Raw genomic sequence first — 27,551 nt, 5'->3', positions numbered from 1 at the left:
CTGCAGAACTGACGCCTGATGACGGAGGGCCCAGGAGGCACTAATTGCCCGAGTAGAGTGAGCCTTAACAGGGAAAGGAAGAACCTGATCCTAATGCCCCATACACACATGCAGATTATCTGCAGACTTTTGTCTGCAGACTTACCAAAACCATATAATATGAGGTCAAACCTAAACACTTTCAATTTGTATGCAATCCGGCAGGCCCTTGCACTACATAGAAAAGGTAAGTCTGCAGACAAAAGTCTGCAGATAATCTGCACGTGTGTATGGGGCATTAAGTGAATAGACCTGAATCACCATCTGTCTGATCCATCTGGAAATGGTTGCAGCAGAAGCAGCCAACCCTTTTTGAGGTCCATCCATGAGTACAATTAATGAGTCTGACTTCCGAAAAGACTCTGTAGCTGCCAGGTACAACCTGATTGCCCAAACCACATCCAGTGAATGCAAGGCAATTTCCTTAGGATGTTTAGGCCTGGGACATGGGGAAGGCAACACAATGTCTTCTTTCAAATGGAAATCAGAGACGACCTTTGAAAGGAATGACAAACAGGGACAAAGAACCACCTTATCTCTGAACCACCAGGTAAGGTGAATGTCAAGATGCCGTCAGCTCCGATACCCTGCGAGTAGACGTAATAGCCACCAAAAAGGCCACCTTCTGGGACAACGTAAGCAGGGGATCCTCCCAAAGACTTTCAAAGGGAGGCTTCTGAAGAACAGAGAGCACCAAATTGAGGTCCCACAGCGGCAATGGAGACCGCACTGGAGGAGCCAAGTGTCGAACTCCCTGGATAAAGGTGCGCACCAAAGAATGTGTGGCCAATGGACGTGGAAGTTAAACCGCCAAGGCCGAAAGCTGGCTTTTGATGGTACCCAAGGCCAGGCGCTGCTCAACCCCCCCATTGGAGGCAAGTCAGGATCTGAGCCACCGAAAAGGAGCGAAAGAGAACCCCAAGAGACTCACACCACACACTGTACGTCTTCCAAGTAGGATGATAGATCTTCCTAGAGGTAGTTTCTAGCCTTTAACAGGGTTGGAATCACTGATTCAGACAAACCACTATCCTTCAGCACCTGGCTTTGAACAGCCAAACCATTAAAGCATGCGACAGTAAAGCAGGATGGAAGATTGGTCCTTGGGACAGCAGATCTTCCCTCAGAGGAAGTGTCCAAAGAGCAACAGGCGAGATCGGTGTACCAAGACCGGTGAGGCCAGTCTGGAGCCACTAGAATGACCAGAATCCCTTCAGCCTCAATCCTGCACAGGAGTCTTGGCAGCAGTTTGAGAGGGGGGAAGGCGTAAAGCAGACGATACTGACTCCAAGGAGCCACTAATGCGTCTGTGGCGTCGGCCAGAGGATCCCAAGACCGTGTCGCAAACCTCTGTACCTTTCATGGAAAGTGTACAGCAGAGGGGCTGGAATGAATGTTTTGCCCACCTTAGAATGCCGGCTACTTCCCGAACCACAAGGACACTTCTTCTGCCCCCTTGGTGATTGACATAGGCCACAGCGGTGGCATTGTCTGATTAAATTTTTACCGCACACCCTTGAAGACGAATTGTCCAATGATCCAGACAAAGTCTGATCGCTTGAAATTCCAGTACATTGATCAGCAGTCTGGACTCTTCCAGAGTCAAGACCCCCTGAACACAATCTGTGCCGAGGATGCCTCTCTACGCGGACAGACTGGTATCTGTGGTGACAACCATCCAGTACAGGGGAAATAATAATTTTCCCTATTGAAATGCCAGAGAACGAAGCCATCTCTAGAGACTGCGGATTCTTCTCCCATTTCACCAGAACCTCTTTTTTCAGAGATCTCATGTGGAACTGTGCAAATGGAACCTCAAAGGTAGACACCATCAGGTCCAGCACCCGCATGTAAGCCTGGAGGAATGACCGTTTGCTGGACAACAGAAACTGATGGAGGAAGAAACACTCTGGCTTAAGCCGAGTCCAGAGTCAGACCCAGATAGTCCAGTTTTGTGGATGGAACCAGAGCAGACTTCTGAAGGTTCAGAATCCAACCAAACTCCCTCAGAGTTTGCAGAGTAATCTTCAAGTTGTCCATCAGAGCAGTCAGCGACTTCGCTCGCAGAAGAAGATCGTCCAGGTACCCCAGTACCACGATCCCCCGCTGACGCAACAATGCTAGTACCGGGGGCCAACACTTCTGTGAAGACCCAAGGAGTGGAGGAGAGATCAAAAGGTAACGCCACAAACTGATAATGCGCCTTGCCCACAGAAAAGCGAAGAAAGGACTGGTGACTGGCACATATTGGAATGTGAAGGTAGGCGTTCTTGATGTCGATAGAAGCAAGAAAATCCTCCTGATGTAGGGGCCCCACTCCTGTGCGAATTGAGGACATTCAGAATTTCTGTACCTGCACAAAGCAGTTCAGTGACTTGAGGTCCAGAATTGGATGTATCTTGCCTTCCTTCCTTGGAACTGTAAAGAAGTTTGAGTAAAACCTCTAGAAACGTTCCGAAGTCGGAACCGGGACAATCACTCCCTGAAGTAGCAAGTCCTGCACTGCCCCAAAGAGACCCCATAAGTGATCTGGGGAAAAGTGCAGGTTGGAAGGGAAGAACCTTTCCGGAGGATAAGACCTAAACTCGATCTTGCAGCCGGAAGGAATGACATTGTGGACCCACTTGTACTGTACCAGGGAGCTCCATGGATCTGGAAACCAGCAAAGACGTCCCCCCCACCCCAGATACAGATGAGGACGCCCCTTCATGCAGAGAAAGCAATGTCTGCAGGTCTGGAAGAGCCTGCTCATGGCTTGCCAGACCAGGTCCTCTTGGAACCTCTGGTGGAGGCCCTGAAGGGCTTAGATCCCTTGTCTTGAGACCCTGAGGAACAAAAAGGCCTCTTATGAGCCTGAGTAGAATGGCCCACATCTACGACGAGGCTCCTTACCCTTGGTAGCCTGCAGAAGAAGAGTACTCTTCCGCCCCTGTAAGACCCTTAATGATGTCTTCCAAGGAAGCTCCAAACAGGCGATCCCTTACAAAGGGGAGATCAGATAAAGCCTTCTTCGAAGTCTGGTCCGCAGACCAGCATTTCAGCCAGATAAAATGCCTAAGGACCACTGCTGACACAGACAGCCTAGAAATCAAAGGAGCCACATCCAAAGTGGCATCACAAATAAACTGTAGCCCCCGGACCAACGGATCCTCCGCAAAGGAAGGGGAAAGCAGTTTCCCCTCCAGGTTCCGGCGTAAAATTTTAGCCCACTCAGTCAGAGTTTGCGACACCAGGGCAATAGTAAGTACCAGCCTAAGTGCCGACCAGCCACAGTGAACATATTCAGTTTTTACAGCTGCACCAGCTTTAGAAATGCATGTTCAGGGTGTGCCCCCCAGCTCTTTGTTTACAGTGAACATATGGCAGGCCAGAGCCTCTGCTCTCCTATCAACTGGATCTTTAGAGGACAGGGACTCCTCAACCGGAATTAAGGTAGCTTATTTAACTTGAAAAATTGGCGAGTCCACTACAGGTGGGACTGTCCACTTTTTAAGCAGGGAATCCTTATAAGGATACAAAGACACAGAGAACTCACTGCTCCAGGTGAATCAGGAAGCCTAAGGTTATACAGGTGCACGCCTCGGCTCGCCTCCGCAGACAATCAATGTAGAAGAAATGGCTGCACTCCAAGTATAATCAAGATTCAGGTTTTTTGACCGAACATCCCAATGTGGCAAACAGGTAGACACGTTTCACACACTAGTATGTGTGCTTAATCATTACCCATTAAGCACACATACTAGTGTGTGAAACGCGTCTACCTGTTTGCCACATTGGGATGTTCGGTCAATAAACCTGAATCTTGATTATACTTGGAATGCAGGCATTTCTTCTACATTAATCCTTATAAGGATACCGCATAGCATAACGCTTAGGGACCAAAAAAGTGAATTTTGGACAACCCCACTGTTTTGTGACAATGCAGTCAAAGGAAGCGGGAAAAGGGAACACCCCTGCTACTGTGAAAAAGAGACTGGTTCCTCCGACGCAGGATCTAGAACGCAAGTAGTAAAATATTTTTTACCTTAATGAAGGGAATAAAGTCAAAAGTACCTTGCCTTTAGAACCACTGTAACTGACAAATTCTGAGGTGTGGGAAGAGGAGAGGACCAGTGTCAGCATCCTGCTACTTGGCACTGAAGACTGGATTTTCTAGGCCACATTTAAAAATTTTAAATGACTGAGATCACAGCTGTGCTCCATTATTAAGGCTACATGTCCTTACATCACTGAGCAGCTGAATACTTCAGGAATGGATGCAGGGATCCTTGATTCTGGGATACCTTGACCATTCTAAAATTCACTAGAATTTTAGTTACCAAAGTGCTATCATTTATATTCCCACTAGCAGCACATCATTTTCAAAAACCTTTCTTCCCTACTGCTCTATTAATCTGCTGAGAGCAAGAGAAGCCACTCTGTTAAAGTGACAAGTCACAGCTTACACAAGGCTAGGAATACTACCCATGTGACAGCACTGGTTCTTGGCCATTGGTCTAGCACTTTCACATGGAGTGAGTCTCACACACGCCTCTTTACCTGAAGTACTGAGCATTTTCATTGATAGTTAAAGCTGCAGTGGAGTGTACAAAAGTTTTCGGCACTGGAATTTTCATTTTGGTACACCACTAGTAAAAGGTGCTGGGGAGGGAGGATTTAGGAAAACAAACTGCTTGAAATAGGCACATCCTTCAGTAAAAAAAAGAACACAGCCTGTCCATTAAAATCAGTCGCTGTTTCACTTGAGTTTAACATTCCTGTTCTAGTAGGAAGCTGATCTTTGTTCATTAGACAGTAGCTAACATTCCAAAGCCAAACGCCTAACAAGATTTTACAGGTGCACATGAAAGTCTAGTCTGGATATTTCCAAAAAATTACTCACTCGCTGATTGGCTCTTCCTGCTCGTGGGAGGTGACAAAGTTGCATAGACCATGCATGGCGGCCAGACATGCCACGAATTAATACAGTGATGGATGGACTTGGATTACCTACAAAAAAAAAAAAAAAAAAAAAAAGATAATTTTATATCTATATACACACAAATTGTTAAAAAAAACAACTGATTAAGGAAGAGCGATGTGAAAACAGGAGAACTTTTTCTGAATAACTCACTCTGCTCGTTCCCCAGTGGCTGCTCCAACATAGCCAGAATTACACTGTTATCCAACACAAAGTAGCGGAAACTGTACTTGCTGACAGTGGGCAGTCGGGAGTAGGTGATCAGCGTCATCTCATTAACCAGACTGCAGGGAGAAGCTGGGCCACTGGGAGGTGGAAACGCACCAAGTAGCTGCATAATACTGCAAAAAAAAAAAAAAAATGATTCTATGTACCCTGCAAGGCTTCCACAAGAAAGTCCCTGTTAATGCTCTGTATGTAACAAAGATAAAAAAAAAAAAGTAGAACATGAACATCATAACATGCCTTACTACGATATCCAACTAAAACTTAGGTGTGCTCTAGAGATTCCTACATGCCTGACTTACAATCCACATACATAACAAGCAAAGTCATATAAAAAAAAAAAAAAAAAAAAAAAAAAAAAAGAAAGTGTTTTACCATGTTAAGGTGGCTTCTGCAGCATCCTTCACTCTCATAGAGGCTGGATTGTGCTCCTTGTCCCCTTTGTATCGCACCTCTTGCTGCTCGGGATTTCTGGACTTGCTGCCGGATATTCCCAGCTCAACAATTTCCAGAACCTCCTTCAGACAATCCTGGAGATGTAGAGAGGTTAACAAACACAATATCACTAGACGGCATCAAGGATAACCAATGTGGGGAGGTGGAAATTATACAGTAAAAGAGATCCTTACCATGTCTCAAAAAAAAAAAAAAAAATCAAAACATTAGGTTCCCACAATATATGACCCCAATGGTGTCCCATGTATTCTTTCTTCCTTCTGTTTCAGCGCTGCAATGTGTGTCTGTGTCTTCAGCATTTAACACTTCCTTGGGATTCAGATGTTCGTTTCCCTGTCACATGCTGTGGCTACTTTTTCTGACCCATACATTGCTACAGGACTTGGTGGTGATAAAGGGGATGGAGGAAGATATGGTGAGAATACCAACTCTTCTATTGCAGGGAACTGGCTCTTTAGTTGGATTACAGACCTCTTTGAAGTGAACCTGGCCTAACCCAAATTTCTTTAAAAGTAAAAACTCTGCTGAAGTGCATACAGCCTGTTGTAGCCACATGCATCTTGTTAAACAGATCCCTGTGATTCTGTGGAGACCCTTAGATCCCAGTTTCATGTTGCATAGGGGTCTTGACTTCTTTCCAAGTAGTCCTTAAACTCCAACCCTCCCAGTATTAAGTGTCTCCCACTGCAAGCCAACTGTCAAATGTCACACCCAGTCCTGTCCAATAAAGTTTGATTGGCAGGGGCTGGGGCTTAATTCTATAAACTAACACAAGTAGCAGAGCCTGCACTTCAGCATTGTTCTTGCCACAAAAATGTTAGAAGCCAGTCATGTTTATTTCTAAAATAGGAATTTTCACTTACCTGCAAATTCCTCACCTTGGAGTACAGTACAGGGGGCACAGGACTTGTATTCTTAGACCATGGGTCATGTGCAGCCACCCCCTAAGCAAATGGGTACTGGCAAATAAACTTGCTACGGCCACCCCTAGAGCACACCACATAATCCTGCCCACTCTGTGGGTACCATGGAAATGGACCATGGCCCTGGGTGTGTATCATACCGTGGGTCTAACTAGACATGTTGCACCACATACCAAAAGTACATGCATAATGCAGATTCAAGTGCCAAAAGCATACATTGCAGGGTGGTCCCACAAAAACGGGTGCAGATATGGTCCCCCAAGGTAATTGACCTGGAAAACTGATAGCCCAGAACAGTAATCAGTCAGATTTTGATAGAAGCTTCAGAGAAAAAAAATGGTTGGAAAAAGAAAAAATTCTCCAGGGAAGAACAGGTCCAACACCTAAGGACACTAGCAATAAACTGTAACCTCGCAAAATGGGTGGGATTATATTGTGCACTCTGGGGGCAGCCTTAGCAAGTTTTTTTCCAGTATCCACAACGCTTGGGGGTGGCTGAATGTGACTTATGGTCTAAGAATAGAAGTCTTGTGTCCTGTACACAGTGTACAGGATAAGATCTACATAAGGTAGTTTTCCTAGTTTCTGATATCACTTGGAAGTTCTTTAAAGAGGAAGTAAACCCTTCCTTTTCTTTTTTCGCTTCCCTGCAAAGTAAATGCATAATGTGCTATTATGCGTCGCAAACTAGCACATTATGTGACACTTACTGCAAACGAAGCCCGCTGGTGGCCCGTCTTCCTTCCGGGTCTGCGGATTCTGGCTGCATTACTGGCCGGAGCAGCATGATGTCTCTCCCGCGCGTGTCGCTGGCCACAGCACAGGGTTCTGAACAAACAGCATGGGCGGCCGTTTCTTAAGAGCGCATGCGTCGATGATGTCATCAGCTGCATTCAATGTAAATATCTCCTAAATAGTTTAGGAGATATTTACAGTACCTATAGGTAAGCCTTAATAAAGGCTTACCTATAGGTAAAAGTCCTAAAGGTGGGTTTACAACCACTTTAGGCACTCCAAGGTGCTGCACTTATTTAATAATGTTATAGTGAGTACCAGGTCATTTTACATAACATGACCCTCAATATGACCAAAATGGAGACGCTCTTATGTGTACAGGTATGTTACCATTCAAGGCTGCTTATTCACATACATTTTGGAACAATACTAAATAAATGGCTACTTTACTTAGTTTTTTGAGTAGCGTGTTTTCCAGTAACCAGGCTGTATGCTATAACAATAGACCATTAGCTGCCTGTAAAACCTGCTCACAGATTATAGCTGGCCCACTTTCCAGTAACCCTGCCTGAACTGGAAACTAGAACTTTGCATCTAACAATTTAACAATGGTATAATGTAAACAGAAATATAAGGTTCCACTTCCAGGAGGAAAGAACTGTTTATTTTGCAATAAGACATGACCTAGATCACAAAGCAAGGAAAAGAAAATTGGAGGAGTAAAGCAAATATACTTTTATCCTATTTTCTAACCTCTACTGGAAATTATAGTTCCAATTTCACCCTTTCCTTTCCATTAGTGGTGGCTGGTGCTCCATGGGCTGGCAGATGGACCGCACCATATTACCCCCCCCCCCCCCCGGACCACACCATACCTACCCCTCCCCCCGTCGCCGGCTCACTCACCCTGCCTGTATATGTGGAGGGAGGGCAGGCCGCAGCACAAAGCGACGGTGGCTTCGACTTTTTCCTCCTGAGTCTTCTGCGTCTCCTCCCTCCTCCTCCATGGCTTCTCCTTTCGGCCAGTCGGGAAACGGGTCTCAGACCCGATTCCTGATTGGCCAGGAGGAAGATCCGTATGCCAATAGCGAATATTCCTTTGCTATGGTCACACAACTGGGTGGGCTGGGGGCACAGAGCTCTGCGCCCTGAGCCCACCCTTTTTTATTAGCCTATTAGAGCCTCTGGCTCTATTAACATGCTAAAAAAAAAAGCCCCATTGCACTCCATGCGTCCAGCGCCCTGCATGTAGATTAGGGGGACGGACGCATGGATGGGGAGGCGGCACCCCTGCACCCCCAATGCACCAGCCACCACTGTTTTCCACCTGGCTTAGTTAATAAGCCTCTATAGGTAAGATGGCCCTGTATTTGAAATGGAAGTGGTCAATGTGACCAGTATCCAGACTATAAACGATTATCTCCTCAGTGACCGACTGCATGAAAACCACCTTTGAATTAGCTCAATCTACAATTTCAGATAGGAAAGCACAGGAATACGGGTATTTCCCCTTTGCAAAACAAAAACTACTGCAAGAATTTCAGTATCCTTAGCAACTGGTTAAAAACTTCTATGCCAAATTCGAGGTTTTGCATTATTGAAAATGCTAATGTTTTAACCTCAGATTCTCCTGAGATGCAGGGGAATATTTTTTTTTTCTCAACTAAAATGGATTTTTGTAAAATCTTACCGTAAAATCCTTTTCTCTTAAGCTCATTGACAGACGTAGTCCTCGTTGATAACAACTCGGGTTATACTGCCCTCTACAGGAGTAGGACTAGACAGGAAAGAAAACGTTCTGGCCACACCCTAGGGGCAGTCCCAGAGGGAATATCCTCTCACTTCCTGCTACAGCAAATCAGTTATGTCACAAAGTGTTTAGAGAATTTAACCCAACCCAACTCAAAAACAGAGGGGCGGGTACTACGTCTGTCAATGAGCTTAAGAGAAAAGGATTTTACGGTAAGATTTTACAAAAATCCATTTTTCTCTGTCGCTCATTGACAGACGTAGTCCTCGTTGATTAATAACAACTTGGGACGTCCCAAAGCAGTACCACAAATGAGGGGTGGGATAACAGAAATCAAAATCCAGAAGGCCCAACCGGAGCCAACCAGAAGCATCAAGGACTCATCGAGCAAAAAGATGAGACCTAAGTGAAAAACCCAACAAACCCTTGAGGTAGACCAACAGTCTCCTCAGATTGCGGCCTGCAGAACCTTGCGGCCAAAAGAGGCATCTGACGATGTCATCACATCAACTTTATAAAATGATGTAAAGGTATGAACCGACGATCAAGTCATCGCCTTGAAAACCTGGATCGCTGACGCCTGATGGCGGAAGACCCAGGAAACACTAGGCGCCCGAGTAGAGTGCGCCTAAACAGGGAATGGAGGATTCCGACCCTTAATAGAATAAGCCTGTACCACCGTCTGACTGGTCCATCTAGATATGGTCGCGGCAGACACAGACAACCCCCTTCTAGGGCTATCCGTGATCACAAAAAGTGAGTCCGTCTTACGAAACAAGTTCGTAGTAGTCAAGTGTACCCTGATTGTCTGAACCCCATCCAAGGAGTGTAATGCAAACTCCCAAGGATAGCTAGTCTTAGGACACAGGGAAGGTAACACAATATTTTTATTCAGATGAAAACTCTGAAAACCACTTTAGGAAGGAAGGATGGATTCGGAAGAAGAACCACCTTATCCCTATGAACCACCAGATATGAACGACAAGATAATGCGGCCAGTTCTGACACCCTGCGTGCAGAAGTAATGGCCACCAAGAAGGCCACCTTCTGGGATAATGCAAGCAAGGGAATCTCCCTAATATCTTCAAAGAGAAGTTTCTGAAGAACCGACCACGCTAAATTAAGATCCCAGGCGGTAAGGGTGCACGCACTGGCGGAGCCAGATGTCGCACCACCAGGATGAAATTCCGCACCAAGGAATGATTAGCCAAAGGTTTCTGAAAGAAGATTGCTAACGCTGAAACCTGACCCTTGATAGTGCTCAAGGACAGTTTCTGCTCAACCCCTTGTTGCAGACAGACCAAGATTCGGGTCACCGAATAGGTATGTGGGGAAAATCCAAGAGATTCACACCACGCAATATAAGACTTCCATGTGCTGGAAGTCGCTTTCCTAACTTTAACTAGAGGTAGGAATAACTGAAGCTGACACTCCCTTGTCCTTCAGTACCTGGGTCTCAATGGCCAGGCCATTAAGCCAGCGATTGTAAAGCAAGATGGAAGATCGGTCCCTGAGACCGCAAATCCTCCCCGAGAGAAAGTCTCCAAGGAGCGTCCGCGACTAGCCTCACCAAGTCGGCGTACCAGGCTCGACGAGGTCAGTCCGGAATTTCCAAAATAACTGGAATTCCCTCCATCTCTATCCTGCGAAGAAGTTCCCGCAGTAACTTGAGAGGATGGAAGGCATGCTGTAGCTGATACTGCCCCCACGGGGCAATCAGCGTTTCTGCTGCGTCCGCTAGAGGATCGCGGGTGCGAGCTACAAACCTCCGCACCTTCCTGTTGAGCCAAGGTGCCAACAGATCCACATCCGGGGTGCCCCAATGAAGGGACAGCTAGTGAAAAACCTCTGGATGAAAAGGCCATACCCCTTGATCCAGAATCCGACGGCTGAAATAATCTGCCTGCCGATTTCCCACCCTCGGAGTGAACACTGCGGGGAGATCCGGAACAAACCGTTCCGTCCAACGAAAGATGCTAGTCGCTTCGATGGCCACCAGGACACTCTAAGTGCCCCTTTCTTGACATAAGTCACGACCGTGGCATTGTGCGATTAGATCCGAATCGGGCTGCTCTAGAGCTACTCGGTCCAGTAAATCAGACAAAATCTGATCGCTCTCAGTTCCGATACCCTTATTGGTAATCTGGATACTATCGGAAGGAATGACTTCCCCTGGTTGAGCATCGGAGACTCCCTGGTCCGCTCGCTCAACCGGATCCGATTGTCCAGGGAATCGGAATTCTGATTCCATTAGAAAAGAATCTCCTTCAGGAGAATTCGGGTATGAGACTGGGTATACGGTACTGCCTCTAAGAAGGCCACCATCAGTCCCAGCCAATTGACGGACAGCAACATCAGAATCGTTGACTGAACCTTCTGGAGTTTCTCCGCAAGGAGAAACTCTCTTGCCCAGGATGTATCCAACATTAGGCCCAGATAGTTCAGTCTCCTGGTGGGAACCAGGGATGATCTTTGGGAAAGCGAAGAAAACGCTGATGTCCTGCGATGATGGGGATATAAAGATAGGCATCCTAAATGTCTATGGATGCCAGGAAATCCCCTTGAAGCAGGGAGGCCACCACTGTTCGGATGGACTCCATCTTTCCCCAAGTCCAGAAATTGGACGCACCTTGCCCTCTTTCCTGGGCATTGTGCTTTTAGTGCTGCCACTGACTTCAGTCATCCTTACAGACTTACAATGACTTTAGATCGTCAGCTCCCAAACCAAGCCTCCTGGTTATTTTTCACAAAAATCGCACTCAAATTGGGGGGATCTGTGACTTATTATAGGATAGAGGGGAGATCCATCCTACCATCCCAGAGAGGGGCCCGCGTCCACCACAAACCCGACAGGGGGAGAGGGGGAACATACTACTCACCATACCGGAACCAGGCGGGCGCCAACTCCTGACAGAACCCCTCTCCACCGGGGTGGGGGGGGGGGGGGGGGCTGTCGACCAATATGGATGCCGTGACTCTGTTGGTCATTGGCATCCAGGCGAGACGTTTAACTCGCAGGGTCAGTCCCTGTCCAGTGGGACTATGTCGCGGCCGACCCAGCGCGGAGCTATGGCCTGCACGCGCTCGTAGGCTGAACTGGGGTGACCACTGGATCTCAACATCCAGCCCGTCGCCCAGTTCCAGCTTACTTGCTTGAAGATCTCACAGGAAACTGGAGAAAAGAGCTGTCTAAAAAATCTTTCTAAGAAAAAAATCCTGCCAGGACCAAAGATCCTAGCAAGGCATCTAGGTCCTTACTCCTAACTAGACAGAAAAAAACTGATTTGCTGTAGCAGGAAGTGAGAGGATATTCCCTCTGGGACTGCCCCTAGGGTGTGGCGAGAACGTTTTCTTTCCTGTCTAGACCTACTCCTGTAGAGGGCAGTATAACCCGAGTTGTTATTAATCAACGAGGACTACGTCTGTCAATGAGCGACAGAGAAAGTGGAGTTACACTTGAAATAAAATTTATGCGCAATACAAAGAAAGAAGTACAAATTAAATATTTGGAAATAAAAGTAGGTCACCTTTTCATTTAACATGTCGGGGTGCTCGGTAAGCCAGACGGACAGGCACTGAAAAGCAGCCACAATCATGGAGTGGAGATCCCGCGAGTGATGTGGAGCAGGCCGCGAGCACTGATACACTATATACAAACATATTGAGCTCACTGCCCTCTTCCTGTCTGCAGAGTCGATGTTCACCTTCACCTGGCAAAAGAGGAGCACAATCACTTTATTATTGCAGTTCTGAACACAAGCTCTACACCTGAACAAACTAAAAGGACAAGTATGGGGTTATCAAAAAATCAAATATTCATACTCACCAGTGTGATGCTGCAGCTGTATCTTGTCAGCCCTGAAACCGGGAACTGAGCGATCACATGATCGCTGAACACATGACCACTGTCAATCACTGCTCTCCGATCTGCTCCTCTAGCGCTCACTAGAGCGCCTACATGGAGGGGGCAGTCACAACTGGGTCTGGTTGTCAGCCACATGCTGAGGGGCAGGGCAAGCTATCAACCAGGCAGCCAGGTGGGTCCCAACAAAATATTTGGGGTCCTTCCAGAGCTTGGAGCATCTCTGCCCAGTGAGCTGATAGTGGAAAATAGCCTGCTATCAGCTGTGACCCACAAGAGACGTATGGCCAAAAAAACTTTGGCCATACTACTTTTAAACATGACCCTAAATGGGAGGTCCCAAAAAACACAGGAGCTGTCATTACGGACTTATTTATAATAGGTACAAAGTCTTGGGCTGTCTTGTGAGAGTCACGGGACCCGGAACAAGCAGACAACCAGTGAAGTCTGGAAAATTTAAAGCCCTGTCCTGCCTTCTAATTTAGGTCCATGTCCTACTCTGGGTTTAGTTATCCTTTAAAAGTATAGGTTCTGGGTTTGTCATCCAAACTCAAAAATGTAATATATTGAAGTTCATTGAGTCAACTCTTTTTTTCCAGGAAAGTTTTTTTTTCTAGCAAGCTCAGAAAATGTAGGGTTTTTTGTAAAACTTTTTACTTAAAGCACATAGAGCAACACAGGAGGTCTTCACCTTCAGGTTATACTGCCGCCTACAGGAGTTTTGGATGCTGGCAAATGAAAAAAAAAAAAATACCTCTATGCCAGTCTAGGATTACTGCTACAGGTGCACACCTTAGTTTTTGTAGCAGAGCTTGATCATAAACACAGAAGGGTGGGATCCGAGTCCCTCAATGAAAAGGATTTTAGAGGAGTACAGTCTGATTCTCTCTCACCCACTGAAGATCACAGGAAGTATCCTTCAGGACATACAAATGCTTTAGAACTGAGGGGTGGGTAACTGCTAACAGGCTGCAAACTCCATTTAGCAACAAAAAAGGACAAGGTGGTTGCCTAGCACAGTGTTTCCCAACCTTTTTTCTGTCAAGGCATCCTTTAAAAGCATGGACAGGCTTGAGGCACCTCATTCTAAAATTTAAAAAACTGTCCTAATAGTTTTACATAGTGCAGCAACATCCACACAAGTAGGACACCCAATATTAGAGGGGATTTTTTTTTCCAAAGCAAAAACTTTCACAAACTGGTACTGATTAGTATGCTAATGTGTCCCTTCTCCCTTAATTTTTCTAAGTGGGGCAACCTCCTCTGCAACTAGAAGCAAATATGTTGCAACCATGGTAAAGTAACTAAGGCTCAGGGTATATAGGAAAGGCTTCAGGTACTCAAAGCCCAGACAGCTGACAGCAGGTAAGGGTCGGACGGCTAGAGGTGACTAAAGTCAATTTAGGTGAGCAATAGGAACAGACCTGAGTTGAGAGTTTCTACACAGCTATTTTGAAAGCAAGTGGGAAGATGCTTGCTCGACAGTGAATAGTGGGAAAGAGAATGGAGGATGTGTGCAACACTACCTGGTGATGACACCAGCACTCGTTCCTTCGGTGTTAACCCTTTTTGTAGTACAAAGCAGCAGAAAATGGAATCTTTGAAACCACTGACTGATCCAGACAAGTATAGTAGTCCCTGGTACTCCACTCGATCGGCCTGCTTACAGAGTAATCAGAGACAGGGCCTGTGGTGAGGCAATGTCTCTGGACCTGAAAAAAGTTCCAAGGCTAAAGTGTTACAAGAATGGGGTCTAGAAAGTAATTTATGTGGAACACAGTTCTTGAAGGTCACTTTCAGGCTAGCCCTGCAAGGTCCAGTACAGCAGAGTCCAGTCTGGGCACTCCAAAAGGCCAGCTGAGAATAGGTTGCACCACAAAGCATCAATCAAAGTGACTAGCAAAAGAAAAAAAAACAAAAAAAAAAGAATCTTTTCCGAGCAGAGCCAAGTAAAGCATTGCCCATCCTCCTCAGACAATAGCAAAAACCTGAAGCATGCTTCTGATTTTTGTTGCCATTGTCTAACCTACCTGTAGGTGGCAGCATAACCTGAAGGTGAAGATTTCCTATTGATCCTGGAAAAAATGCAGTGTCCTTGTCACTTCCAGTGAGTTTATCAGAAAGCACAAATAACCTTATCTATCATCTGTAAACTACCATTTCCATCAGGTCTAATGTAATGCAGATCAGCACAGACATATTTGAAGTTCAGCCTGGGTGACAACCAACCAAAGTTCCAACCACAGATATCTGCAGCAGCTTTCTTTACATCCGGCTTTGCGAGAATACTGAGCTTTTCCTTCCTGCCTCTCGCACATTGCTCGTGGCCATTGAGGCTGCCCCTTTTTAATAGGCCAACAGGAATAGGTGGGGGTGGGAAGAACCATGCGAGCTTTAAAACCACCCTAAGGCCCCTTTCACACTAGCGGACCGTTCAGATCCGCCTGTCAGTTTTTCAGGCGGATCTGAATGGATTCCCCATGCATCTCTATGGGGCATTGGATGTCAGCGGAGACATGTCTGCTGACATCCGATCCGATAATTCTGGACAGATGGTAACCCTATTTTCCATCTGTCCACCGGATTGGATGAGAACGGAAAGATGGTCCATTCTCATCCGATTACCCCATAGAGAACAGCGGGGACCTGACAGCTCTGCCTCGGCACACAGCGTGGAGACAGAGCTGCCACCCGCCTGCTCAGCGGGGGATCAGCGAAACAATCCCGCTCAGAAAAACGGAGTCCGCCGACGGACTCCAATGTGTGATAGAGGCCTAAAGCAGCATAACTGCTTGTCGGAAAAGTCCAGGATTCAAGTGGAGATACTGGTTATAAAGTCTCTTTCAGTGCCAGGTGAAAGCTTCATCCATGACAAAGGACAGTTGTGTTGGCAGGATGCCTTCAAGAAAATATACAGGTTTTTAGGTCAATTTCAAGATGTTTATTATAGGAATTTACAGATACTAACCTTGGCGAGTCCAGACAGCAGCTCCAAGGCAGCCAATGAGATGCTCATGTCTGGCCTCCATTGTGCGTTGAGCCTCTGGGTGACCAGGTGGATGCTGCGCATGAGTAGACCGGCAGCTGTATCTGTATGAAGAGCTAGGATGTAACCGCAGAACCAGTGCAAAGCCAGGGAGGGAAAACAACCGCTCGTTAGTAACAGGAAGCAGACAGCCCAGGAGCAGGGCGCAGCCACAGAGACAAATACAAACCGGGAACAATTCATTTCCACTCCCCATTAGGCAACACAAGCGGAGGTTAAATCAGTCCACAATCAGGTATATGGGCATGTTAATTCACAGCAGACACATTACGAAGAGACACAAAGTATCAGCACTAAGCGCAGATGCTATTTCCCTAATGCCACCAATCCGATCCAAATCTTAACTGGAAACCAACTGAAAAGTGAAAGCTAGTACATGACTGGTGGCTGTGGGAAATAACATTTACTCAAACTATTAAAGTTAGTTTTTCGCACTAAACACTTAATTTTTTGATGTGGAAATTAAATTTAAAGTGGGACTAAAATTTAAAAATGGCATACACAATGCAACTGGTCAATAGCTTTACCAAAGCAATATGTGCTTTTCTGTGAAAAACAGATTTGCTTTCTAGAGCACCAGGTGAATATAAAAGCAAGCAAGCTTAAAAGAGAACTAATGCAGCCAGGACATTATACATAAAAACTGGTAGGCTGCCGTATAAAATAAAGGTTGCGTTTTGGTTTAATACTGCTTTAATTACGCAGACTGTTTTGCATGTTGACCAGCACAGGGTGGGGAAAAAAAAATGGAAGTCATCTGTCATTCATAGTAGAATGTAGTCTGGGACTGATGTGGGTCTAAGCCACACAAATGGTGCTATTGAAGCATTTGATCACGGACTGCAACAGAGGCTTAATCATAGAATCTATTGCACCATGATTAAGCTTCTGGGTGGGATATCAGCGCTAAGGACCATAGTAAAGTGTCCATTCCCATAAAATAAACGTAGTTGAAACACCTATTTCACATGCAGATAGATAAGGAGAGGCGGCAACATACACATCCATATCAAAGTCTTTCTTTAGCTACAGAATAATGAAGTTAATGTTTCAGCAAATAGCCTTAGTCATAGCCAAGGTTAGCCAAAGCTATTTGCCAAAACCTGTAAGCTGTTCTTGTCTTCACTATTCTAAATAAAGCCTTAGATGCGGATGTGCAAGTTGCGGGCTCTCCTTCTCTATCTGCATTCTATTCAGGTATTTGGACACTTGGAGCCAGAGCACTGACTATTTAGATTTGTCACGTCTATTCTGGAAACCTGAAGTGAGTGCTGCATCTGCTTTTTACCTATTTAACATGGCTGCGCATGACTATATTACTACTGTGAACATTTGTTGTTTTACCAAGATAGGTCAACCAGAGATATTCTACAGAGGTCAGGAAATGCACACAGTCATTGCCAATTCAACCATAATCATCCAGATCATGTGGTCAGCAACTAATCTCCATAAGTACAGAGGTTAGGAAGGTGCAGATTTTCTAGAAGCACATTTGAGAGGCAAAACTTTTACAAAGAAAAGGAATGTTGATAATAACCTAAATTTCCCTATTTTTTTGTGGTTTCAACTAGTGATCGACCGATATCGTTCTTTCATTGCCGATACCGATATTTTGGCCATTGCATATCGGTATCGGCCGATATTAACATAGTAACATAGCTCCATTATTAACATTAAGTAGTTAAGGCTGAATAAAGACAATAGTCCATCCAGTTCAACCTGTGTAGGTGTGTGTGGATGTATTCATTTCCCATACTCCCGAATGTTTTTATCCTTGAGATGTACGTCCATGAGTCTTTTAAAAGTAGCCATACTCCCCGCAGTAACTACCGTTTGTGGTAGAGAATTCCACAGTCTTGTAACCCTTACTGTAAAGAGCCCCCTGCGTAGTCCGAGGTTAAATCGCTTCTCCTCTAATCGCATTGTATGTCCTTGTGTCTTCATACATTCTTTGCGACTGAATAGTTTTTTCTCTATGTTGATATCACCACTGAGGTATTTATAAATTGCTATCATGTCCCCTCTCAGGCGTCTCTTCTCCAGGGAGAATAAATCAAGCACTTGTAAGCGCTCTTCATAATTTAGTCGTACATTTAAAAAAATGTTTTATTTTTATCACTTGACAGGTACTCTTGTGGAAGGATCTGGAGGTCTAAAAAGACCCCAAACCCCTCCTCTGCACTTAAAACCATTCAAAAAGCAATTTTTTAAAATCTGGCACCGAGTACCCGGAAGTGATGTCATGATATCACTTCTGTGTTTTTACATGGAGACCCGATCAGAGCCTAATGCGGCTTTGATCGGGTCTTCGGTGGCTGTGCAGGATGGTTGCCTGGGTGAGCCGCGGAAGGCGGAGGGAGGGGTCCCCTCCGGCTCCTTGTAATGACAGCCGAGCGGCTTCTCAGCCGCATCGGTTGTCATTACAGGACAGCCGACCATCGGCTATGGACGCTGGTACCGGGGTGATGCCTCTAGAAGCAGGCATCACTCAGGTACAAGCACTTTTCCGAAAAATAGGCAATATCTGTAACCTCAGGGGCCGATTCCGATATATCAGGGAAAGTGCAGATTAGCCCTCGATATATCGGCTTTGCCGATAATCGGTCGATCACTAGTTTCAACTATCTTTCTATTACTTGCCAATGCAGGGCAAAGTGACAATACTTCTGTAAATGGTCGACCCTTTTTTATTCACCCTGCCTGAGCTCCACCTTCGCTCCTTTCTCCATCCCAGCCAGCAGCTTATACCTCCATCACTCTCCGTGGTATCAGAAACCCAGGAGAGAAGTAAAGTGACTACGTCTTATGTAACAGTGCTTAGGCCTAGTCATTGGTTGCTTGGTCCAAGCACTATCACAGGAGAGCAGGCCACGTGCTCCTCCATACCCAGAAGAGCTGGTTAGTGTTTTCGGCTGCAAAAGAGGAAGAACAGCTAGGCAGTGCAAGCAAGGTGAGCATAAGAGAGGGCAGTTGTGCTTTCAAGACACGCTGTCACTTTGCACTGCATGGGCAAGGTGACAGTGTCTCTAATTATTATTTGTGTACTATCCTTGTCATGGGATATTGGCCCTCTGATATTTACTGTCACAAGCTACCTCAGCTGAAAGGACACCACAGATAAATGTATCTCGCTAGCATGGTAGTGTAATTTCATTGTGCTTCTTTACTGTCAATGCCTACTTTCAATTATAAACTTTATAAGGCCTCTTGCACACAGTACTGAGGTTTGAGCGTCTACTTTTTTGGACGTAATTTTTTGTTTTGCGTGTATTTACACGTATAAGAGCGTTCGCGCATTTGCATGTACAATACCTTCCTAGAGAATTTGTTTTCATATTTATGCTCATTTCCACGTATCGGTGCAAAATACTGACCGGGAATGCAGATTTTTCTTTTGTTTTTACTGAGGAATACTCAGCGTTTGTTTACGTGTATGTGTGCACAGGTACATTGTAAATAGTGGGCTACATTTTAGCTCAGTAAAAAAAAAAAACCCTCTGTACGGAGCTTTTTCAAGCTGCAGTGTGCAAGATGCCTTATCCTCCCCTTGTTACCTGTATATCATTTTAATGTGGTGCGGCACAGTGGTGTAAAGGTTAGCACTTTCACCTAGCAGCAAGAGGGTCGCTGGTTCGAATCCCAACCACGACACTACCTGCCTGGAGTTTGCATGTTCTCCCTGTGCCTGCGTGGGTTTCCTCCAGGTACTCGGGTTTCCTCCGGGTACTCCGGTTTCCTCCCACACTCCAAAGACATGCTGGTAGGTTAACTGGATCCTGTATAAAAAAAATTGGCCCTACTATGTATGTATGAATGTTAGTTAGGGACCTTAGATTGTACGCTCCTTGAGGGCAGGGACTGATGTGAATGTGTAACGTATATGTAAAACGCTGCGTAAATTGACAGCTATATGAGTACCTGAAATAGTAATAATAATAATAATAATAATAATAATAATGCAAGGTTTTCTTGTGCCACCTGTCATTTGTATGGCTTTTTTTTTTTTTCACTTGCTTAACTTTACATTGTTTCTCAACTCTTTTCTTTGTAGAAAGAATAAAACAATAAGAAAAACAAGTCTGCTGTTAATTAACATTTGTATTTGCATTATGACCAATGAAGAGAACAACCCATGCAACATACATTCTCATAATGTAAAAAAGAAATGGATTACATAGTAAATGAACTTCAGTGACCTGTGGATTGTTAGTTGTTAATTTGTATTTGGAAATTACTGAGAGGATTGAGTATACCAAGGAGAGAATTAAAAGAATTACAATAATGATAGCTGGTTGGATTGGTACCTGGATATCCTATGGGAAAGACAACAGTAAAAAGAATCAGGGTTATTTAATCCTTTCAGGGACCCTGTAATAAGCAAAACTTGATATCCTCCGTATAATGCACTCTGCAATAGTAAGTAAGGGGGCTTCTCGGACAGCTGGCTTAGGAAAGGGGTTTCACTTCTAAATGAATTGCCATCTGTATAGATAAAACATTACCTAATTTACCTTGATTTCTAAAGACAGACGCTGACAGCTTTGACTGAAGACTTTGTTTTAGTAAGTAAGAGCTGCAGGAGGTAGAGACCTAAATCATCTTCTTACATTTTTATGGCAACCTCTTTAAGGCTGCATTCCCACTTGAGTGTAGCGTTTTCGCTTTTTACCGCGATTTTCAGGCGTTTTTGGAGGCAGGCATTGACATCTATCAAAAACGCTGGTAATCAGCCCAAAAAGAAGCTCATGTACTTTTTTCAGCTACAGGCGTTTTGCTTCAGGTGTTAAAACGCTCAGATGCGAACAGGGGCCATTTAAATGAATAGGGTTTTACTTGTTGGGCGTTTTGGAACGTTTTTTTTGAGCGTTTTTGGAGCTGAAAAACACTCAAAAACGCCCAGGTGTGAATGGAGCCTTAACGAATTGTGGACCACTCATCACACCCTTGTGTGCTACAGTATGGTGGATTGCTCTTCACCTGCCCCTCTTCTTAAAAGTAGCAGAACGACTAATCTTACTATTGTGTAGTTCTGAATTGCTCTACTGATGGCCTTTGGAAGATGTAGGTCCTGGCCATGGCATAGGTTTATGTGCAACTGTGCTAAACCACCAGCAGACATCAAACATTGCTTCTACTGCAACCCAGGAGCCCCCAAACCTGGAGCACTCTGAGCTGGCAAAGCCAAGTTCTGATGCCTCAGATTCCTCCACTGCATTTTGTAACTGGTTCCACAATCTGATATACAGACTAATTATGGTATAGTGAGACACAGAGTGTGTGTGTGAGCGTGACTTGTCAGGCCAGCATTTACCCATCACAGTACACTGGATTTAAAGAGACACTGGAAACTTTCCATTCAGGGCAAGGTGACTGTGTCAATGTAAGATCCCTCGAACTCTGCTACTTTTTATTCACTTCTCCAGTGATTCCCCCACCACTCCTTCCCTTTGTCACAGCTGCCAGCAAAATACCCGGTGTCAGCTGTTGTTCAAAGGAAGTAGTAACCTTATACCACCTTTTGAAAGGGCTGGCCATTCTGCCCAATGCACTGCATCATGGGAGAAGGTCACCTGGTTCTTTTGCAGTGGCGGCCACATAGGAAGAAGCAGGAGATCATTGGAGAGTATATAGCCTTCTGGGGATAGGCGTTATACAGACCCTCTCACTTTGCCATGAACGGGCAAGGTGACTGTGGGGGTTATGTACTAAAACTGGGGCATGCAAAATCTGGTGAAGCTCTGCATAGAATCCAATCAGCTTCCAGGTTTATTTGCCAAAGCTTAACCACTTCAGCTCCGGAAAGTTTACCCCCCCCCTTCATGACCAGGCTATTTTTTGAGATACAGCACTGCGTTATTTTAACTGACAATTGTGTGGTTGTATGACGCTGTACCCTAAATACCATTTATGTCCTTTTTTCCCCACAAATAGAGCTTTCTTATGGTGGTATTTGATCACCTCTGCAGATTTTAATTTTTTGTGCTATAAACAAAAAAAGACTGACAATTAAAAAAAAAACAAAAAAAAAAAAAAAAGGTATTTTTACTTTTGGCTTTAAGACCCATCAAATAAAAAAAATAAAAAATTTAGGCCAATATATATTCTGCTACACATTTTTGGTAAAAAAATCCCAATAAGCGTATATTGATTGGTTTGTGCAAAAGGTCATATGCACAAACCAAAAGATGCGATATATATATATATATATATATATGTAATTTTTATTTATTTTCTACTAGTAATGGCAGCGATCAGCGACTGCTAGTGGGACTGCAATATTGGGGTGGATAAATCGGACACTGACACCTTTGACACTTTGTTTTGGAATCAGTGATATTAGTACAGTGATCAGTGCTAAAAAAAATGCACTGTCACTGTACTGATACTGGCTGGGAAGGGGTTATTAGGGGCAATCAAAAGGTTAAACATGTTCCTAGGTAGTGCTTCCCAACTGTGGGGGAAATGCTTGTACTGTGGGAAGGCAGAGATCCGTGCTTTTGCCTAGCAGAAACACAAAATCACTGCTTTCCTCTGTCACAGAACAGTGATCTGCCTTGCTTACATAGGCAGATCGCCGTTCTGCCTGTGCCTCAAACGATCGATGCGTCTGTCATACCAGCTGATTGGCTCCCACTGTGTCCAATCACAGTGCGAGCGGGCCGAGTGCGTGCACGCCCCAGACCGAATGTGCAGAATCACGTATCTGTACATGATTCTGCACACCGGAGCTGCTGCCCCACAGTAAATATATGTGGGGCAGTCAGCAAGAGGTTAATTGAACAAGCTGAAGAAGCCGACTGGCTACCATGCACAGCTGCACCAGATTCTGTGGTTTGCCAAAGCTTAACCACTTCAGCTCCGTAAAGTTTACCCCCCAGCAGCTGCACCAGATTCTGAGTGCTCCAGTATCAGTAAATCTCCTGCAGTGTCTTTTAAAAGGCTGCAAGAATGCTGCAGATATTATGTTAAATTAAAATATCTCTAGGTGCTGCTGGCAGTTTAATACATTTAGAAAAGGTAGAGATGTACTTATATTTTTTTTGCAAACAATATTGCACAGAAAGAAAACCCCTTGGTGCAGGTCAAGTGAAACAACCTGCTGAGTACATACACTGGAATCAGTCAAAAAAAATAATGGTGCATGGATTCCTGCAAGCATGCCAGCCAAAAGTGCTGATGGCATTGAGCTACATTTCAGAAATGCATTAGCGAACAACATTTTTTTTCTTTCATGGTCAATGTATTATGGGAGCTACAAAAAGTGCTTAAACTTATAGACAAGACAGTAAAGCATACACAGCACTGATACATTTAACACAACAATACATCCATGCTATGTTATTGCCAACTAAAGTATGCAAACTAGTATATGGTATCATGCAACGACCCATCAGCAAAGCAGATGTCCACATATGATGCAACTAACACATCACTGCGATTACCTTGTTTTAATATATGCGTTTACTGAATGAGAATATTTTTTTGGGCTACTCGCTATCAATTCAACTATTAAACCTAATTTCCAGAGGGTTATAATGCTAACCACACAGCACAGGCCTTACCTCCAGACCTTCATCAAGTTTTCCAAATTGCCTTCTCATTGTGATGTCTAGCTTCCTCTTCCTAAAAGCGATTGTTTAGTATTGGTATGGGCAGGTCTTACTGCAGTTAAACTTTGCTCTGCCCAATCAATGGGGAGAATGAGCTTTGCTAATTGCAGAGCTATGTCTGACTCCGTAGGGGGGTGTGTCACACCTCTGCAATGAGACCACTGCTTGCACACAGAGAGCCAGGGTTCCACTCTGCAACATGCTGGCAGGGAACAGGTTTTTCTACAGCTGTGCATATTCTAGAAGGGAAAACTAATATTTTCGAAGATTTGTCTTTATGGAAATAAAAGTAGGACTTAACTGGGCTTTAATGGCTTGCTTCACGCTCCTTAAAATTTAACCACAGGCGCTACTCCTTTTCTATTCTTTAACCACTTTACCACCGGAGGATTTTGCTGTCTTACGTCTGGGACACATTTTGCGATTCGGCGCTGTGCGACTTTAACTGACAATTGCGCGGTCGTGCGACGCCATACCCAAACAAAATTTACGTCCTTTTTTCCCCACAAACAGAGCTTTCTATTGGTGGTATTTGATCACCTGTGCGATTTTTACTTTTTGCGCTATAAACAAAAAAAGAGCGTTTATTTTGAAAAAATTAACAATATTTTTAAAATTTTTTTATATGAAATTCCCCCCCCAAAAAAATGTAAAAATCAAAATTTTTTTAAATTTTTGGCCAATTTGTTTTCTGCTACATATGTTTGGTAAAAAAAAAAATCACAATAAGCGTATTTTGATTGGTTTGCGCAAAAGTTATTGCGTTTACTAACTAAGGGAAAGATTTCTGTAATTTTTTGGGGGTTTTTTTTTTTTTAACGCGTAATGGCGGCGATCTGCGATTTTTTTTGCGGGACTGCGACATTGTGGCGGACAGATCGGACCCTTGACTGACATTTTTGACACTTTTGGGGGTACCAGTGACATTACTACAGTAATCAGTGCTATATATATGCAATGTTACTGTAAAAATGACACTGGCAGGGAAGGGGTTAATTTTATTGGAGAGAGAGAGGGGTTAATGTATGCCTGGTGCTTACTAACGTGTGGGGGGGGGGGGGAGGTGACTGAGTGAGTCAGGGACAGATTGCATGTTCAGCTATGCTGAACCATGCTATCTAATGCCTCGTACACACTATCAGATTATCTGAAGACTTTTGTCTGCAGACTTACCAAAACCATATAATATGAGGTCAAACCTAAACACTTTCAATTTGTATGCAATCCGGCCGGCCCTTGCACTACATAGAAAAGGTAAATCTAAAGACAAAAGTCTTCAGATAATCTGATAGTGTGTACAGGGCATTACCCTGCCTGTCACTTGGGAGATCCGCCCGCTCTGTTTACAAAAGCGGGCGGATCTCCAAACTAGATTCCCCGACGATCGGGGAAGAGCACAAGGGGCGGAGTCCAGCGACATAGGTCTACGTCGCTGGACGTTAACGAGCCACATTGCTGCAGTAGCAGCAATGTGAGCGGAGTTAAAGTGGTTAAAGCCCAGCCCTGACAGCATTCTTCTATTCTGGCTCCTAAGAGAATCTAAGAGCTCTGCTGTGATTATTTGACAACACTATCCTCTATGCTAACATCTAAGTGGACACTAAACGATCAATTATAGCGTAACATAATAAAGTTACCCAACATCTATAAATGCCTGGACAGCTGCTGAGCTGACAGAACTAAAATGTATATGATAGAGACAAGCTAATATAGCCGTCCTTGCATAATACTTTAGTTTGCCTAGTCACCAAGACAATGCATTCATTCCCAATTCTTCTCTAAGGGAACAAGTCTTACCATAGTCCCGCATGAGTGCTTGTGCTGGCCTCTCACTGTCTGGTGTAGTGGGCTCAGTGCTGCCTCCGCTGGCTGTGCTGATGCCGCTGTTCGTTCTGCTGTGGCTTTTCATCTGATTATTTTCAATCTACATACCATAAACAAAAAAATTACCGAAAAAAATGTCTAGAACAGTAAAGTGGCATCTATGAGAAATATACAGTATATCAGCTTCAACCTGAGAAAGTCGCTACAACGGGTGACAAAACGTGTCATAGCAGGACCCCTGTAGCCACATTCACCTCTCCCCCTTCCATCAGCTTGTGGGAATCCATTGATCTCCACAGCCCAGCAGGCCATCAACATGTGGTCCCAACAAAGGTTCTCTGCTGCTCTGCCTTCAGGGAAGGGTGAAATAAAACTACACATGCATTTGTTTCAGCATACAGCCATTGGATCTTTTATTTCCTCTTTTTGCAAAAATGTTTCTTTCAACAATGGAATATATACAGCACATTCTACTTTCATGTTACTACAGAACAGAGTTACAATATAACATATATGACAAATATATGCAGGTCACAGTGTTGTGACTTGATCAATAGATCATTGCTGAATTATAGGAAATATAGCTTAGAATATTTTGACATATTCATTCTATACACACTACTGTAACAGTCATGCCTACTGGGCACATGAATAGCTGTGTGTGTGGCAGCCATTTTGTCCAGGTCACAAGTATCCCATGCCATTTTGTCATAGGAGACATAAGCGCAGTGACCTTCCCCCTCCCTCAGCTCACACAATACACAAACTGTTAGCTGATGCCAGAACTTCCCTTTTCATCCATCGATTGGACACACACACAGACCCTTTCCAATAACCAATCCACACTTCAGTCTAGGAACCCTAATAAATTCATCAAACTCACAAGCGTAAGTAACTATAGTTTTAATCGTTCAATAAAAGCTATACCCATTGAAAAAGCCCAGCTGGGGGGGGAAGGCCAATACACATTCCTAATTAACTGGTATTAGCAAAGACTCTAAAACTTCAGTATATTTCAGAACTTGTGAAATAATGACAGTACAGCCAGAATAAGGACATAGTTACCTCAGTAAATTAGTAACGTTATAAGTCCGAAAACTCCTACATTGGACAACATGAGACGTATTAATCCCGACAAAGTAGACGTTTGAAACCTGTCAATTATATCCATTTTGATGGTACTTTCATTCTGGGCAATAATATGCATGTTAGACTGCAACCTGCAGGTATTCAGATATATTAATACCTATAGAAAATTGGATCTGTGGCAGGATCTTAAACCCAGAGACATCCCATAGCCACCCTTCAGCCTCTTGGTTGGTCTCTGTCAATGCCCCCTTTGATGTAAAAAAAAAAAGGGGGACTGCAACCATAGTTGACAGCTCTAGTTTAACATCAAACCAAGGAACACCTAACAGGACTGGTGAGAGCCACTGTACTATCTTGCTTATTCATTGGACTTGCAATCATTTTAATTTTTCTCACTTTTGTCTTGCTGTTGCATTGTTGTCTCTTTTTAATGCCTTTTTTGGAAATATTTTATTTACACCACTGACCTTTTTATTAATAAATCATATTTTAAAAAGTGTTAAAGTGTACCTAATGCCCGAATGCAAATTTAAAAGAATCCCGGTCTCTTGAAAAGGGCTACTATACTGTAAATCTCTGAATATACCATTCTGTAGTGACGGTGTGCATGCAGACGTTTATCTTAAAATCATAATGGTTATTACTGTCTGGAGACAGTTTGGGGTTAAATGGGTTAATTATCTGGTTGGTTAACTAAACCGAATGACAATTGCACATAATGGATCTTCAATTGTAGACCAAAACTTATTGTAGAATGATCACATCACAAAAAAAACAGTGCAATGTTTCATCAATGATCCAAAATATGAGCCAGTGAGGCAGAAACTCCTTCCAGCATACTTGTTTCAGGTCAGAAACTCAGAGTAGTAAAGATAATGACGTCAGCCCTGGAGCATTAAATAATAAAAAAAGGAGGACGCAGGGGCAGCCAACATTCCCACTTTGACAGGTTCTCTTTACAGCTAATCCAATGAAACTGTGATTTTGCTTGAAACTCCATGTTGTTTCTGGGCATTAACACTTCATGAACTG

The 27,551-nt window shown here is 44.2% G+C and overlaps 1 protein-coding gene across 5 annotated transcripts in view; it reads right to left on the bottom strand.

The window, feature by feature from the left end:
- RALGAPB (Ral GTPase activating protein non-catalytic subunit beta) overlaps positions 1–27,551 on the bottom strand; it is a 185,213-nt gene that overhangs the window by 29,630 nt on the left and 128,032 nt on the right. For 2 of the 5 annotated variants that reach the window (XM_082271891.1, XM_082271894.1), the window contains 6 exons: positions 25,404–25,530; positions 15,919–16,040; positions 12,616–12,798; positions 5,600–5,754; positions 5,153–5,340; positions 4,922–5,028 (listed from right to left, as the gene is read on the bottom strand). In XM_082271891.1, coding sequence (XP_082128017.1) covers positions 4,922–5,028; positions 5,153–5,340; positions 5,600–5,754; positions 12,616–12,798; positions 15,919–16,040; positions 25,404–25,530 — 882 coding nt within the window. Of the gene's footprint in view, positions 1–4,921; positions 5,029–5,152; positions 5,341–5,599; positions 5,755–12,615; positions 12,799–15,918; positions 16,053–25,394; positions 25,531–27,551 lie in introns of all 5 variants that reach the window. The other 3 variants (XM_082271893.1, XM_082271895.1, XM_082271892.1) reach the window with 2 other exon arrangements.

The sequence above is a fragment of the Pelophylax lessonae genome (assembly GCF_965119305.1).
Source record: "Pelophylax lessonae genome assembly, chromosome: 11".
NCBI classification, from domain to species: Eukaryota; Metazoa; Chordata; class Amphibia; order Anura; family Ranidae; genus Pelophylax; species Pelophylax lessonae.
This window is presented reverse-complemented; position numbering and strand designations above follow the sequence as displayed.